This window comes from Nyctereutes procyonoides, unplaced genomic scaffold, assembly GCF_905146905.1.
Source record: "Nyctereutes procyonoides isolate TBG_1078 unplaced genomic scaffold, NYPRO_anot_genome, whole genome shotgun sequence".
Taxonomy (NCBI): domain Eukaryota; kingdom Metazoa; phylum Chordata; class Mammalia; order Carnivora; family Canidae; genus Nyctereutes; species Nyctereutes procyonoides.
Genome location: NW_026575046.1, coordinates 15,959,736 through 15,976,986, shown reverse-complemented (window position 1 = coordinate 15,976,986; position 17,251 = coordinate 15,959,736). Strand labels below are relative to the sequence as shown.

The following is a 17,251-nucleotide window of genomic DNA, read 5'->3' as shown; positions in this document are numbered from 1 at the left end:
ATTTCTCACTAAGAACCATGTTTTTAAGAATCCAATTTCCTCAAGGGTTGGCTTACAGTTTTGTGGGTTATTTGACCTATATAATAATATGCTTATTGGTGAGGTCCACAACTTGATAGAATATCAATAGCTTTATGCCTCCACCAGCCTTCCACCATGACTGTAGGAGATAAATGCCAACCGGTAAAGCAGAAACTATGGTTCTCTCGTAACTCTTTCCAAATAGCTGCATACTTCTACAACCTGTCGCACTGTGAGAGGCCTAAAACTGCAATAGGTAAACTATTAAAATAATAAAAACAGTTTAATAAATCATAGTAATTGTGAAAGAGCAATCAACATATCGTAAGAGTTTTCATAACTCAGAGTATGCTTGGGGAATTATTGTTAATTGCATCAAAGTACAAGGAGGACACCTGCCCACATCTGGCTTGGGGGTCACCTAGTTAGGGGGTCAGGTTTATTTTTTTTGGGGGGGGTCAGGTTTAGCACCAATTTCCAAATATGCTCAGGAAGCTGCGGCACCCAGACTTTGAGGCTGGACACTCTGCCTTCCTCCTTCGTTCCAGGCCCCCCCTAACTTGTTCAGAATCTACAGAGCTGTGAATCTTGAAGGGCAGGATCTACCAGCATTCATTACAACTTCAGAGGTAGGAGGCTTCCAAGTTATATGAGAGGTGTTCAGGGTATGTTCTTTGAACAGTAATTAAATATTCTATTATTTCAATGAATATTTCAATGAAATATGCTATTTCAGTACAAGGAAACTGGAAAAAGCTTTGTTTTATGACCTGGAAGTGGAAATAGTCTAAGGGGAAACAGAGATAGATTTCTGGAAAGATGTCTAATGTGTTTATTTGTCTTCCAGAACTCCAAATAGTTGCATTGGCAGGCAGGCTGCTCTATAACTGCCTGCTTCTGAAGACTCAGAGGTGTTTACAGAAACTGAAAGTTCCAGCAGTATATTTCCATGAGCTCATTACCAGTTCTGTTATATCCTTTAGATGTTGCCTATACAAATGAGTATCCATGCAGTATAAACCCCTGCTCTGATATTTTGTTTTAATTACAACGTAGCAAAGTCAGATATGTAATTACTGTAACACCAGGGCATCCTTTTAGAATCCCTGCTTTGGTCACTATTATTCAAAGCAACTCCAATGCCATTTCTTGCCTGCCTCTTTATGCTAATCAGCCTAGCTCACTCGGCTCCTCCTCCTTCAGCTTCCCTTAAGAACTGTTCACTTTCAGCTGTCACGGAGGGTAACTCAGACCAGGCTTAGAAATCACTTGATTTAACTCAGCAGCACTTTAAAAATTTTGTGTCTGTTACTCTAGCAGTCCTCTCTAAATACCAGAGGCATGAGATTTCATGTCAGCAGATGTCAAAAACTGCCAAAAACTGTAATTGGTTAGAAATAGTTATTTTGTAGGATTTTACATTATAAGGGGAAAGCTCCAAAGTGCTCTGAAATGAAAGAAGAATTAAGTTGTGTTTTTATCCAAACGAATTGGCATCTTTATATGTAGGGGAAGTTATGCTAGCAAATATTTATTTCAAGAACCATGACTAGGAAGCACTTTGGAAGTTTATTAGAGAAGTAAATGTTTTACACTCAAGGACAGGATCTGCATGTACCTCTGTGGCTCTGGGTATCTGGTGAAGTTCATTTTAGGTAACTGACCAAGGGCAGGAAATGCCCCAGTGATACTGGACCCACAGCCATATTGCCAGCACCATGTCTACTATACAAAGAAAAGGCAGCAGCCACCTGTTTGACAGTTTGTCCACCTGTAAACTGAAGTTTCCAGAAGACCAGCGACAGCAAGGTGAGTCAGCCAGGCTAATGCACTGTGTTCAGTGATTTCCTGGCCATTTGCACTCCAGGAAGAATGGTAGGCTGGGGAAGGACCTGGGGAACCTGGCTGTGAAATGCTTTACAATATTTGATTTTTTAACTCTGAGAATAGGCATGATAGTGATGCCTAAGGGTGAGTTAACTTGGATTCACTATTGGTTTTTAAAGGACTATGGGAGACTATCAAGAATGCACATTCCTTGGACTTGTCATTATGAAGTTTATGTGCTTAAACTTCTGGCCACTGTCATTTTTCTAGAGTATACTAGCCTTGGGTAATTCAAAAACACCCATCCAGGTAAAGCTGAATCAGCTACAAGGGGAATTCGCTGACACCAGCTTTAAGTTAGCCTAGAACTATCTTCCCCGTCCTGCCACTAATGTCACACTTTTGGACTTAAACTTTAAACCTAATTTTTGCCGGGTCTCTGACTCATTTGTTTGTGGGAAAAATAAATACATTCTTGGCTCTATCCCTGTTATAATGTAGGAACAGCTGGAACCAGACAGGGGAAAGTGTCGCATTTCACACGATGGGTGCTCATTCAGACTAAACTATCTACCTGGCAGCCATTTTCACCATCAATCTTTTTAAAATTTTAAATCCACTACCCAGCTGCATCAATTAGTGACAGATGGTTGACATGAGTAGACAAGATGATCCCTCCAATCCATTCTGTCACTGACAGCAAGGGACACTTGAGAAAAAGGCAGGGTGCTGTCATAGATGACATCATCACTCCCCAGAGGTTAAAAATGGCCTCAGATATTTCTAACTTGCCCTCAATAGCTGCTGATGGATCTGTCTATGTATGGATCTAGGCTAAGAGCTTTTTATTTACTTTTCCATAGACATGGTTTTAGATTTTAGTGGAATGGAAAGTGTTGGCTAGCAGGCTAAAACCTCCCATTTCCAAGGTGGCATCTGTGTGCTGACATTTGCATGAGCTGTCAGGCCACCTCCCTGCATTAGTTCCTGGACCTCATGCTGCACAAGGCTTGGCATAGTGTGGATAGAAAATATAATAAATGGAAACAGCAAAAACTTTTAGGACCATTCTGTATCATCAGGGATTATATAAGTTATTTTAAACTAACTGCCTTAGGATGTAAAGTCCTGGAATGTGCCAGGGTTTAATCATAGCACTGTAAAATTCTTGCCCTTCAATTAGTAAACCCTAATTCATCATAGGTTTTTTTGTCAGCTTTTCATTTTGTTTTAAATGTCTAAAGTAACTTCCCCCTCCAATTCCTAACATATTTATTATATAAAATTTGTTAGGGGAGCATAAAGGAGGTGGTAAAAATCATCACCCAAAGATAGTTGCTATTAACATTTTAATGTATAGTCTTCTAGCCTTTGCTTCTGTGCATATGTACAACTTATTCTTTTGCTTGATTTTTAAATAGAGTTATTTCATATGTCTTTGTTTTGTAAACTGCTTTTTAATTTAATAATTGATTATGAACAAATTTCCATGTCATCATATATTCTTCTATAACCTTATTTTTAACAGTTGCATACTATTCCGTTATATGGATATAACAAATTTCTTAGGAAGTTCTCTATGATTTGACATTTTATTTTTACTTTTTCACTATTACAAACAACATGTGTTTCACATAAGCTAATGGGTAAATCATTGCAGAGATAATATTATTTTTGGGGGATACATTCTTAGTGGTGGAATTGTGAGGTCAAGGATATGTATGTTTCTAAGGTTTTGTGTTCGTTTTTTTTGCCAATTGGTCCTCCAATCAGAAGTTCAGGGGTATATCCTCAGTAGTACTAGGCATTATTGTTTTAAATTTCCCCCAATTTTATAAGCGGAAATACTATCCCACTGTTGTTTTAATTTAAGGCAGTCTGTCTTAATGTTCTCTCCTCTTATTGGCCATAACCAGAGGACACTGGAAAAATCATTATGATGACATACTTCCCAAAATACCAACAAGACTAGAAGTCTGGTCTCTTTTCTCATACTGAAGCTTTTGCCTAGAATGTTTTGAAAGCAACCATATTCTTCCACAACCGAGTCTCAAAATATCAGCCCACATAAACCACAATCCATAAAGTTGTAAAGTATGCTAATGCGATCCAGACTGGCCATTGACTGCTGTAAGAACTGTCATTGAGAGGTCTGAATTGACAAGTGACACTGGGCACTGTTTGCTATGCTGCTAAATAGCATACTAGTTAGTGTTTGAGAGTTTAAAAGTATTCATTCAGTATGGTGGCCTTGGTTTTTCCTCCAAGCTATATTTGCACCTTGCTATTATGCAAAGTTTAGAGAAGTTCCAAGAAAGCAAAGCCATTAGTTTCAGAGAGTGAGGTCCAGCTGTGGATTTATTCACGGAAGCATTCTGAGTTTGTGGTTTTGGCCTACCCTCAGCCACACCAAGGTTCCAGCTTTTTAAGTTAACATACGGATCATAATTAACTGACATTTAACTCTTGAGAGGGCATAACCAGATTCAACATGTGTATACTTTCTAACCCTCCATGCTCTATGTTAAAGCACTTTATGTTATAAAACTACTTTTTGGATGATCACTTAGATAAAAGTCACTTATTCTTTAGCAGCTATCTGAACAATGACTATGCAAAGCACTGTGCCAGTCACTGGGCACATCCGTTGAGTCAAGCCAACTAAGCCATGGTTTGCAGTCTACGTGTTATTTATATTCTACAGCAACAGATTCAATATAGTTCAGAACCAAAGGTCAGTAGGCTGGCTCCTCTCTCTAACTGTTGCTGTCTGATAGCTTCTGTGAGAGTTCAAATCCATTTATCTATAACATTGATCTGAGACTATATTTGTAAACATTGATTTATGCCTACAAACCTTCAACAAAGTTCAGTGCACATTACTGTATGTACTAGGCAAACTTAACCAGATTTATCTTTTATAATGCTGTAGGCTAAAAATTACACAATTTTCAATAAATTTCCTCATTCAATTCTTACAATAGTCAGGTGAGGTAGTATATTAGTCAAGATTCTCCAGAGAAACAGAATCTATAAGATGTGTGTGTTTGTGTATGTGTGTATGTGTGTGGATAGAGACAGAGGCAGAGATAAAGATAGAAATTTATTGAAGGGGCACCTGGATGGCTCAGTCAGTTGAGTGTCTGACTTGAATTCAGCTCAGGTCAAGATCTTAGGGTCCTAGGATTGAGCCTCCACTGGGGCTCCAAGCTTGGTGTGGAGTCAGCTTAAGACTCTCTCCCTTTACTTCTGCCCCTCCCTGTACTTGCATTCTCTCTGTGTGTGTGTGTCTTTCAAATAAATAAATAAATAATATTTTAAAATAAAAAATATATATTTTAAAATATTGCCTCACACAATTGGGAAACTGGCAAGTCCAAAATCCTCTGTGTGGGCCATCAGGCTATAGTCCCAGGCAAAGAGCTGACCAACGTTGTGGTTGAAATCCGAAATCAGTCTGCTGGTATAATTCCTTCTTGCTTAGGGCAGGTCAGTCTTTTGTTATGTCCAGACCTTCAGCTGATTAGACGAGGCCCACCAACATCCTAGAGAGCAATCTGCTCTACTCATAGTTCATCAGTTTAAATGTCAATCTCATCTAAAAGCACCCTCACAAAGACATCCAGAATAATGTTTGACCAGATATCAGGCACTGTGGTGCAGCCAAGTTGACACATAAAGTTAACCATTGTTAATGTTCAGCCATTGTTAATTGAGGATAATGCAGCATTATCCTCAATTTCAAAGATGTGAAAACTGGGAATCCTCAAAGTCAAGTGATTTTCAAGGTTATGTAGTTATTTAGGCCTACTTTCTGCTATATATAGCTAACTCGTAAAATCCATTATTCCTAATATTACAATGTTTAATTTTCTTCATTGATTCATATCAAAGGATCTTCTCTGCAAATACTCAAGATGCATTGAGATTCCTTCTGAATTTGCTTGTTTTGACACCAGCTGGGTGTGCTACTAATTAATTCAATTCTGGCATTATCCAGACTTAGTAACTCCAAAAGTTGAGGGCTCAGTCTCATGAGACTGATCATTTCAAAACACCAGCTACAAATTTCAGGTGCCTCCAAGCCACCTGCGTTTCTGCCTGCATGGCTACAAATTGAAGGCTTCCCACAACTCTCCCAGATTTTAAAATTTTCTAAATGACTCATAGAACTCAAGAAAGCCCTGTATTTTTGATTACCATTTTATTGTAAAGGAAGTAAATGAATAGCCTGCTGAAGAGATACATAAGGCAAGGTGTGGGAAGGCTCTGAGCACAGGAGTTCTGTCCTCGTGGAGTCAGGATATACCACTCTCCCAGAACATCAGTAAGATCACCAACTAGGAGTCTTGTTCTGTCTGCAAAACCATTTTACTCACATTTAAAGGCACAGATTGATGGAAACAAATATAGACTACTTTAAAATAATTAGAAAGGAGAGAGTTCATATTCTATTAGATTTGATCACATTCAAGCTCCCACCCACTACAGGAGTCCTTTCCATTGAAAACTCCTTAATGGATGGCCATATATATATAAGGATTTGGAAAATATATGTGATGGCTTAAATTTCATTTTCCCACCTCACACTCATTAGGATGGCTACTATCAAAAGAAAAAAAACTTGGAAAATAACAAGTGTTGGCATGAATGTGGAGAAATTAGACCCTTATCCATTGTTGGTGGGAATACAAAATGGTACATCTGCTGTGGAAAACAGTATGACAGTCCCTCAAAAACTAAAAATAGAATTATCACGTGATCCAACAATTTTACTTCTGGGTATAAACAGAAAAGAAGTGACAGCAGAGACTCAAATAGATACTTTACACCAATGCTCATTAGCAGCATTATTCACAATAGCCAAAAGGTGAAAGCAACCCATTGTCCACTGACAAACGAATAGATGGACAAAATGTGGTGTATACATATGATAAAATATTATTCAGCCTTAAAAAGAAAGGAAATTCTGACACAGCATGGATGAATCTTGAGGACATTATGCCAAATGAAATAAGCAAGTCACAAAAAGATAAATGCTATATGATTTTACTAATATGAGATTGCTAGAGTTGTCATTCACCAAAACAGAAAGCAGAATGGCAGTTGCCAAGGGCTGGGAGAGGGAATAAGAGGTTATTATTTAATGTTATAGTGTTTCAGTTTTGTAAGATGAATAGGTTCTAAAGATTGGTTGCACAACAGTGTGAATGCAGTTAGCACTACTGAACTGCTCACTTAAAAATGATTAAGATGCTAATTTATGGTATCTGTATTTTACCAAAAATTTTTTAAAGCCATAGCTGCCCAAAGCCATCCCTAATTAAATTTCTGAATATGAACTTTAAAAAGTAAAAACAGGGATGCCTGGGTTGCTCAGTGGTTTAGTGCCTGCCTTCGTCCCAGGGCGTAGTCCCGGAGTCCCGAGATCGAGTCCCACATCGGATTCCCTGCATGGAGGAGCCTGCTTCTCCCTCTGCCTGTGTCTCTGCCTCTCTGTGTGTCTCTCATAAATAAATAAATAAAATATTTTTTAAAAAAGCAAAGACAAAACAACCTTCATTTTCACTTTTCCTAAAACCAAAACTAGAAGAAAACATCCTGCTCATCTCTGATTCCCAAGAGTTATTTTTTTGAAAATTTTAATGAAATTAATAAACTCTTAATTTCCATAAAAGGAAACAAAACATTACCTCTATTAGAAATGACAGAGTGTCATTATAGATCCTATAGCTATTAGAAGGATAATAAAGGAATATTATGATTAACGCTGTGCCAGAAATATGCAAAAAAAATTTTTTCAACTGCCATTCATGCAGAAACTCTAAAAGGATTTAGAATAGAAGGGAATTTCCTCAACCTTATAAAGAATATTTTTGAAAAACTGACAGCTAACATAGTACTTTCACTATCAATGAAAGACTTAATACTTTCCTACTAAGATTGGGAAGAAAATAAGGATGTCTGCTATAAGCACTTCTATTCAACATTATGGAATAGGACTGAAGTCCTAGCCAGTGTAATAGGTTAAGAAAAAGAAATAGAAGTCTCACATATTGGAAAAGAAAACTATATTCACAGATGAATGATACTCGGTATAGAAAAATCTTTAAGAATCTACTTTAGGAAAAAATAGTAGAACTAATAAATGAGTTTACCAAGGTCACAGGATAACAGCATACAAAGTCAATATACAAAAAAAATGTATTTCTATATATTAGCAAAGAATGAATGGAAATTGAAATTTTTTATTCTTTTAGTAGTACCTTTTTTATAAAAAATACTTAAGTATTAATTTAACAAAATATGTGCAAGACCTATACACTTAAAACAAATAAACATTGCAGAGAAAAGTTAAAGAAGATGAACTAAATACACAAATTGGAAGGCTCAATATTGTTAAGATATCAATCCTCCTCAGATGAATCTAAAGAGTCAAGGTAATCTCAATCAAAATACCAGCAGACACTTTTCTTTTTCATTACCAAGCTAATTTAAAATTTATAAGTAAATGCAAAGAACCTAAAATAGCTAGATGAATCTTGAAAAAGAAGAACAAAGGTGGTAACTTATGCTTTGGATTTCAGGCCATAATAATCAAGATGGCGTAATATTGGTATAAGGAGAGAAAATTGATTATTGAAACAGAAGAGGGAGCCCAGAAATTGACACATTCATTTTTGGCCAATTGATTTTTGACAAAGATACTAAGATGATTCAAAGAAAGAAAAGATGGTATTTTTTGAAATAGCTCTGGAACAAATGGCTAAAGATGTCACTTAAAATGGACCTTGTTACCGTCCTCACACAAAACTTAGTTTGAGATGAAATATGAAAACACAAAAGCTTAGGAACACATAGGAAAATATTTTCACAAAGTTGTAATAGATAATTTTTAGACACACACGAAAAAAATAGACTATCAACATTAAAACTATTTGTTGTTTAAAAGATAGCATTACTGATACAAGAAAAGAGAAGACTGAGGGGCACCTGGGTGGCTCAGTCAGTTAAGCATGTGCCTTCGGCTTATATCAGAATCCTGGGGTCCTGGGATCTAGCCCCATGTAGGGCTCACTGCTCAGTGAGTAGCCTTCTTTTCCCTTTCCTCCTCGCTCTTGCTATCTCTGTCACTATCTCTGTCTCTCTCTCTCAAATAATAAATAAAGTATTTAAAAAAAAAGAGAGAAGACTGGGAGAAAACATTTATGATATATAGATCTGAAAAAAAAGCTTGTAATCGGAATATGTAAAGAACTCAGCATAAACAATTTGATTTAAAAATAGGCAAATGATCTGACACTTTAGAAAAAGGTTATACAAATGTCCAATAAGCACATCAAAAAATGCTGAACATAATTAGTCATCAGAAAAATGCAAATTAAAAACACTGTGAGAGGGACGCCTGGGTGGTTCAGTGGTTACGCACCTGCCTTCGGCCCAGGGCCCTGGAGTCCTGGGATCAAGTCCCACATCAGGCTTCCTGCATGGAGCCTGCTTCAGTCTCTGCCTCTCTCTGTGTCTCTCATGAATAAATAAATAAAATCTTAAAAAAAAAAAAAAAGGAGAGCACTGTGAGAGATCACTTCACATCCACTAGAATGGCTCAAGTTAAAAACACCAATGATGATGTGTTGCGGAGAACATGGAACAACCAGAACTCCCATTCATTGTTGTGAAGTGGTATGACCACTTTGGAAAACAGTATGGCAGTTTCTTTTATAGTTAAATCTATGCCTACCCTATGATCTTCTCTTACATTCTTAAAAAAAAAAAGGATTTTATTTATTTATTCATGAGAGACAGAGAGAGAGAGTGAGAAAGACAGGCAGAGAGAGAGTGAGAAAGCAGGCTCCATGCAGGGAGCCCGACATGGGACTCGATCCTGGATCTCTAGGATCAGGCCCTGGGCTGAAGGCAGCGCTAAACTGCTGAGCCACCCAGGCTGCCCCCTCTATTACATTCTTAGGTATTTTCCCAAGAGAAATGGAAATGACAGGTCCACCAAAAGCTTGCAGAAGAATGTTCATAGTAGATTGTATACCTGTGAACTCCAACATGTGAACAACCCAGATGTACATAAGCAGATAAAGGGATAAGCAAACTGTGGCATGTCCGTAAACTGGAATACTACCCAGTAGTAGAAAAGGAATAAATTTACTGATACAGGTAACCACATAGATGAATCTGATATTGTACGACATTTTGGGGTTGAAGACAAGAGGCTGGCCCTATGGGATGAATCTTGGCACACATAGATAGCAGGGTGCTGCTGCACACAGGCTGGTAACCTCTGGCAATAGCATCCATCCTAACCCTTATGCTGTGTTACAGAAGGCCATCTATTCAGGATCCTCTAGACACCTCAGATGGTAAGTTCTACTAGGAGGCCTATAAGATCCTTTCAAAACCAAGATTCTGCGATTGCCCCTAATTCTTTCATTCATTTTGATGTTGTCTCCTCAACTGTGTTGTAACAGTTCTTTGGGAGCAGTTGCCTGGGTTTATACCAGGACAAGCACGGTGCTAACATGTCACCTATAAACAAATCACATTTTGTCATATGCCAGGCACTGTTTTAAGCACTTTGCATGTGTTAGCTCATTTCTTTATGAAAGTCCTGTGAGATAGATAACATCAAGACCTCATAGCTGACCTCATTCTCTAAGATCCTAACCCAAGAAACTCCAGAGCCTGTGCTTTAGCCCACGGTCTCTTCCTCTTATGGGGGCACAAAATAGATGCTCAACTAAGTACCTGAAAATGATCTGTGTGATGGCTGGCCCTTGAACTCAGTTTGTGGTTCAGTTTAAAAGGTGTTGTTATTGAAGTCAGCAATCAATTTCTATATAAACTGCTCACCACATCCAACTGTCTCCCAACAAGGTGTATTTGACTCTAAAACAAATAGGTGATAAAGTGGCCTGTTTACCAGGCTAGTGGTTTTCACTTAAATCTAAATAGCTGCATGGTCTCCATCTCTTACACTGCGCAAAGTGTGAAAGATAGCAATGTACCACTTTCAGAACTGGGCTGATATGGCCTTGGAGAAATGATTTGGATTTTAACAAAAGAAACAAGAAGTGTCCAAAACTCCAAATTAAAAAGGGGTTAAGTAAGAGCCATTATTATCATTCGGTATTTTATTTAAACTGAAGACTCTATTCAAAATGCTGGCTCAACTATTATATTAAATCATTAACTTGACTTGAAATCTTAACATTTAGGCAAGGTAAGTTTCACACCTGAGTTGCTTTTTAATGAAATCTGTTGGTAAAACTAGCATAACATCCAAAAGTCAGGATTCAAAATGCCGTAAATACCCGTCTTCCTTCTACCTAGTGATCAAATGACTCACCCTGTGTGGATGGGCAATAAGTAAGTGCAAGGTCATAGGAGAAAGATCCAGACTACTGGCAAGAGCTGATAGCCTGAAGGTGGCTTTTGATACTAACTAAAGCCACAGCAAAGGGCATGAAACATGCAACTGTGTGTTGAGCCAGAAGGAGACAGAGGTTAAACTCTAACAGAGGAAATGCAAACTGACCTGTATACTCGAACAGGAGAAAGAAGAAAGACTTTTTTAAGTGTCCTGTATCAGTGCAAGATGGGCTTCATGTCTGAAAAGAACCCAAGGCTAACAGGACACAAATTCCTTTCCCTCAACAGATGCAGAGAAACTACCAGACCTCCAGACACTACAGCTCAGTAATTTGATTGTCCCTCTCAGGTAGGGATCTGTAATGACTGGTTTAAATAATTGGCACCAACCTTTCTTGCTCTGATAAAAGGAGGTAATTCATGACAAGAAGGTATGTGACCATCTGGAGAGGACAGAGTTAAGCAAGGAAGATAGCCTTCTTTTTGGAAATGGATGTCTTAGGTCTAAGGCTGTCTGTGTTAAACTTTAGTCGTCTTGCAGAGAAATGGAGGCACAGATAATGATTTGTGTGTATGTGTGTTTTTATAAACTGAGTGTGAGTAAGACTTATACCAGTGCCACGGATTATGAGGAGCTGTTTCTTCAACAAGACCAACTTTGACATAAGGAACTTCATTCTCAAGTATGGATTAATATTTTGATATTATTTGCAATTTTTCTTTCTGAAAATTGACTAAGCTAAATTTAAATAGTAGAAGTGATTGTAGGATGAAGCAAAGTAGATTTTAAGGGACTCGTAGCAAACAACTCCAACTAAAAACATAAAGGGAAAAAAAAACAAAGATTTAGAAACCAAATCTTCAAAAAACACCATAATAGAGGTGCCAAACATCTTTCTATCTTTGTAAATATTTCTCACATTTTAAGGCTTAAATTCAAAATATTGTTATTGTTGATGACTATGCTCATGCCAGGCACATAATGTTTATTAAATAAATCATGACTTATCCCCCTCAAAGTTCATCCAAGTGGTTAATATTCCTCAATCACTGAATACTAGAGCTTCACACTTCACTTAGGCCAACTGATCGTCACCAGAACACTAAAACCAGGGGAGAGAAGTGACTTACTCAAAGTCTATAGTTAGGGTAAAAAGCTGGTACTGTACTCCTTCTATGCCTGAGAATTTTATCATGTAAGGGCCAGCATAAGAAAAAGGACCTAAAATGGCTAAAAAAAAATAAGACAAGATAAACTTGCATTTTATCTCATTTAAAATACCCATTGAAAGAGTACTTATTTGTATAATAATCCTAATATTAAGCATGTAGAGAAAATGATGAGTATACAAGGGGCGAGGAAGGAGAAACAGGAAATGTGAGGAGGCAAGGAACCAGGCGCTAGAGAGAAATATGCAGCCAAATGAGAACAAGGAAAAGAAGAGAAGCCAAATGAAGAAAAGCCGATTTAAAAAAAAGGGGGGGGGGGGCAAAGTATGCTACATACACACACTGGAATATTTATTCAGCCTTATAAAGGAATGAAATTCTTCATACATGCTCCAGCATAGATGAACCTTGAAGGTATTATGCTCAGAGAAATAAGTCAGATACAAAATGATGAATATTGTATGACTCCACTTACACGAGGTGTCCTAGAGCAGTTGGATTCATAGAATGAGAGAGCTGAGTGTGGTTACAGGGTCTGGGGACAGTCAGATGAAGGGTTAGTGCTTCGTGGGCAGCGTTTCAGTCTGGGATGATGAAAAAGTTCTCGAGATGGATGGTGGTGATAGTTATGCCTCAGTGCGAATATACCTAATGTCACTGAACTGTACATTTTAAATAGTTCAATGAGAAATTTTATGTATATTTTCCACAGTAAAAACCAAAAAACAACACTTAAATCACTCGATTACTGTATCTCCTCTAATCCATCCCGACTTGTCATGATAATTCAATGATTATGAAAACTTGAAGGAAAAAAAATGAATAAATTTGAAGGATTAGTCTCTGTTTTCTTGAGAATCTTCCAAGTCACATAGATTTGAAAAGTGTAAGTTTGTCTCTTGTAGCACGGTGAACAAAACGTTTCTGGGAAGTTTTACAAATTGCTACCTGGCCTATACTTCTGCCAAATTAGCTCTCAGTCCATTCAAGAAGGTGTCTGCAGCAGGCATCGCTGTATTCCTGCTCATTTCTGTGCCTGAGGGCCAGCGGGGCATTTCAGGGACGTCAGCCCGCCTGCCGGCTTCTGCGAGTTCCCAAGAAGAGAATGAGGCCCAGGCCTTCTGGGTTTATGAGCGCCCTGGGTGGGCAGCTCTGCTCCTTTCTTCTGGCCTAGGCCTCCAAGGTCTTGTTCTCAGGGGAATAACATCCATTTATTCCTGTGGAAACAAGAAAACAAGGAGCCTTTTCTCCTGCTTGCTCAAAAGCTCAAAGAGGAATACGTTTAAGGAAAAGAGATTTGGAATTAGAAGAAGTTGCAATCAAACTTCTCCATCCGGCCTGTGTCCTTGGAATCCATGAAGGGATTTAAAAATAGTGTGCTTCTTTACTGAAGAGGAAGAGCTTAAATTTATCTGAATTCAACGTACCAAGCTATGCTTCAGCCATATTGACTTATTAATAGCCTATGTGAAGAGTGACTTAATTCTTACTAATAGGATACTTTGTGTCAAAATCACCTCTTTAATTTTAGCAGCACAGAAACACTGGAGAATCACTTGAAATAAAAAGATACCATTTTAAACCTGTGCATGTGCCTGTTCAATATTAATCTTCAACATGTCATAGGACCTAGACTATATTTCTCTTCCCCCTCCCTCAGCAAAATGGAGAGACCCATTTCTAACATATGGAAGCAGTTTCACACTGCAAGTTATTCTGAGGGGAAAATATGTGATTTATAAATGCTGTCAAATGAAATATGTATTTCCAAATGGTACCAAGTTGACCAAGCACATCCTAGGACACATTCCCCATCTTTATAACCCCATGGGCATAAATGAAGGAACAGTGTCGAGAAAGAAACAAACAGCCCCTTTTGGCATTCTCAATCCAGAAGTCCCACGCTCGTTGCTGGTAAAAGTATTCAAGTAATCAAAGATTACAAATAACCTTATCACAAAACTGTTTTTATTTATAAATAAAATAGCACCTCCAAATTACGGAGAAGTGGGTATGGTCTGTCAAAAGTAATACATACATCTGAGTTATTTTATCAGTGGTTGAGTATATATATTGACATGAGGATCTTATTTTTTATTTTTTTTTAAGATTTTATTTATTTATTCATGAGAGATACAGAGAGAGAGGCAGAGACATAGGCCAAGGGAGAGGCAGGCTCTCTGCAGGGAGCTAGATGCTGGATTCAATCCGAGGATCCCAGGATCATGACCTGAGCCAAAGGCAGACACTCAACCACTGAGCCACTCAGGCCTCCCGACATGGGGATTTTAGATGGCAAGGCTCACCAGATCACTTGTCTGCTGACATTCTCGAAAAACCTCTTTCTTCAGAATGTGAACAGAAAACAGTGAGACTAAGTGAAGCATCTTACAGTGATTACAGAGAGCAAAACCCACGTGTAGGGAGACTGACACAGTCTGAGATCACGTCTCAGAGAGGCTGGTACAGTACAGACCACGGAAGCAGGAGAGCTATCACAGCCCAGGCGTATCACAGCTCAGAAGACAGGAAGCCATCCCGTAGTCATTTTACTGACAATGGAAGCAGTGTGTGTGTGTGTGTGGGGGGTGGTATGGAAGAAGGGGGGAAGCTTTCTTTGGGGGGTTGGGGGTGCTGGGTGGGGAGCCCGAGACTTAGAGTCCTTGCTTGCTTTAGTATTGGCTGTTTGACCTTGGGCACATCCCATAATTTTAGAGCCTTTCTTTTCTCATGAGCACAGGGTTTAATAACCTACCTTTAGAAAATCCCCCAATGCAGTAAGAGCAGCAGCTTATTGCCTACCTTACCTTACTTAATCCTTACAACTCTGTGAAGAATGCTTTATGCTCTTCATCTCATAGATGAGGAAACCTGCCCTAGCTCATAGTTAGTAAATTCAGGAGATGGAATTTGAATCCAGGTCTGTTTTCTGCCAAAGCTTAGATTTTTAAAACATACATTCTTGTCCCTAGTAGCCATTCGTTTAGTCACCAAAAACTGATATATTTAAATCTGTTTTGTAGTAAGTGATGTGTGATGCAAATTAAGTTTTTCTATTACACCAGTGGATAAGAGAAGCATCTTGGGAGATCACCAAGGTCTAACTTTTTCTGCTACTTCTTAAGGTCATATTGAGTTAAATACTTCAAAAGGCAAAAGGATAAAGACTAGTCATGACATACATACACATATCATAAGGAGGCTACTGTCAAAAAAAAAAAAGGAGGCTACTGTCTTTACGAATGAAAAAGGAAATAATTCAAATAGGTCTATTCTGACGCTGGAATAATAGTAAAATTTAAGGAAGTATGCTATGATATCTATTGAAAAAGTCACCGATCACCCCCAAATATAAAGCACACTGCACATGATGGCCATATCTTTTGGGGGGACAATTATAGAACATTCTCAAAAATATGAAGCCAGTTTTTTCCCTCACCATTATGTTTTGGTTGACAGAGTGATTTGGCCAGATGTTCTATACTAAATGATTTAATTAAAATGATCTGTTCTTTAATCTGTACACTTCTCTGTTTATATAGACATTAGTGAAGTAAATGACTTTAAAAAATAATAATTTTTCTTCAATTGAATTACTGCTGCTATAAATCACCAGAGTCTAAGATTGAAATGAAGTTAATTTACTGGCTATCTCCCACTACCACATATAACTGGATGATAAATTAAGCAGCACAGTTTAGAGGTGACGTTGGGTGAGTGCATTCAGCACAGAATTCTCAGGGCTTGTTCCTACTTCCAGAATGGTAGCAAGACCTATAAATGACACAACCTCAGAGTCTTCTTGCTTCTTGCTCACACCAGAGACTTTTATTATCTCTATGCCTTGGTTTTCCAAAATTGGTCTGTGTCTAGATCTAGACCAATGTACAAAACAGTGGAGGAAAGAGTCCAGACTCTTCAAAACTTAACAATGAACAGGGACACCTGGGTGGCTCAGCAGCTGAGCGGCTGCCTTTGGGGCTCAGGGCGTGGTCCTGGGATCGAGTCCCACACTGGGCTCCCTGCATGGAGCCTGCTTCTGCCTCTGTCTCTGCCTCTTTCTTTCTGTGTCTTTCATGAATAAATAAATAAAATCTTAAAAAAAAACCTTACCAATGAACAGATCTCTTGAAGATTATCAGCATGAGAAGCGGATGAGTTCAGAAAATTGGATGGATTGAATAAACTCTGGGTGATGATGGTTGTTTTTAGTGGATTGAGAGAGACTTTTCTCATCTTCTCTAATTTCCTATTCTGATATGATTCCCATTCTGAAATTGAGTGATTTCTTTACCAGCATTGACGAGAAGAGGAATTTCTTTCTGGTTCTATTCTAATGTCAATTCTTTTTGTCTCCAGTGTGTGCTTCTCATAATAAAACAAAACAAGGAATGCTATATTTCTTGGAGTGGGCAGTTAATAGCTTCGTTTTCAACAAGAACTTAAAGCAGCTCGAAAAATTTAGAAGTTAATTGAAAGTATGAATGCTTTCCCCTTCTACTTCATATTAGGTGTTTATTACAACAGTTTTGTAAGTACACAAAATTGGTTATGACTTCAGCAGCAACAACCAGGGCTGGAATCGTTCTAGAGGGTCCATTCATCTTGTTTCTCAAGTTGAGCTAATATTTTGTGAATCAGCTTGGAAACTTCCCATGTAAACTCTCTGTGTCCCTCTGTGTTCCTCTGGGGTCCCGGTTACTTTACCTTTAAAGCATATGCAGCATCTCAGAAAATAGAACCAAGAGTGTCCCATCACAGTTAATAATGTCACTCTATGTTCCTACCATCCTCTCTGTAAAGACATACATCTGTATATATTGGTGGGTAATTTGTTGTTTATTTCATTCCT

General features: G+C 38.2%; 1 protein-coding gene across 1 annotated transcript in view; it reads left to right on the top strand.

Moving 5' to 3' along the window:
* The first annotated feature begins 1,266 nt into the window (after window positions 1-1,266).
* RANBP3L (RAN binding protein 3 like) overlaps window positions 1,267-17,251 on the top strand; it is a 48,740-nt gene continuing 32,755 nt past the window's right edge. Inside the window, exon 1 of the mRNA XM_055325727.1 lies at window positions 1,267-1,830. Coding sequence (XP_055181702.1) covers window positions 1,740-1,830 — 91 coding nt within the window. The 5' untranslated portion in view covers window positions 1,267-1,739. The remainder of the gene's footprint in view (window positions 1,831-17,251) is intronic.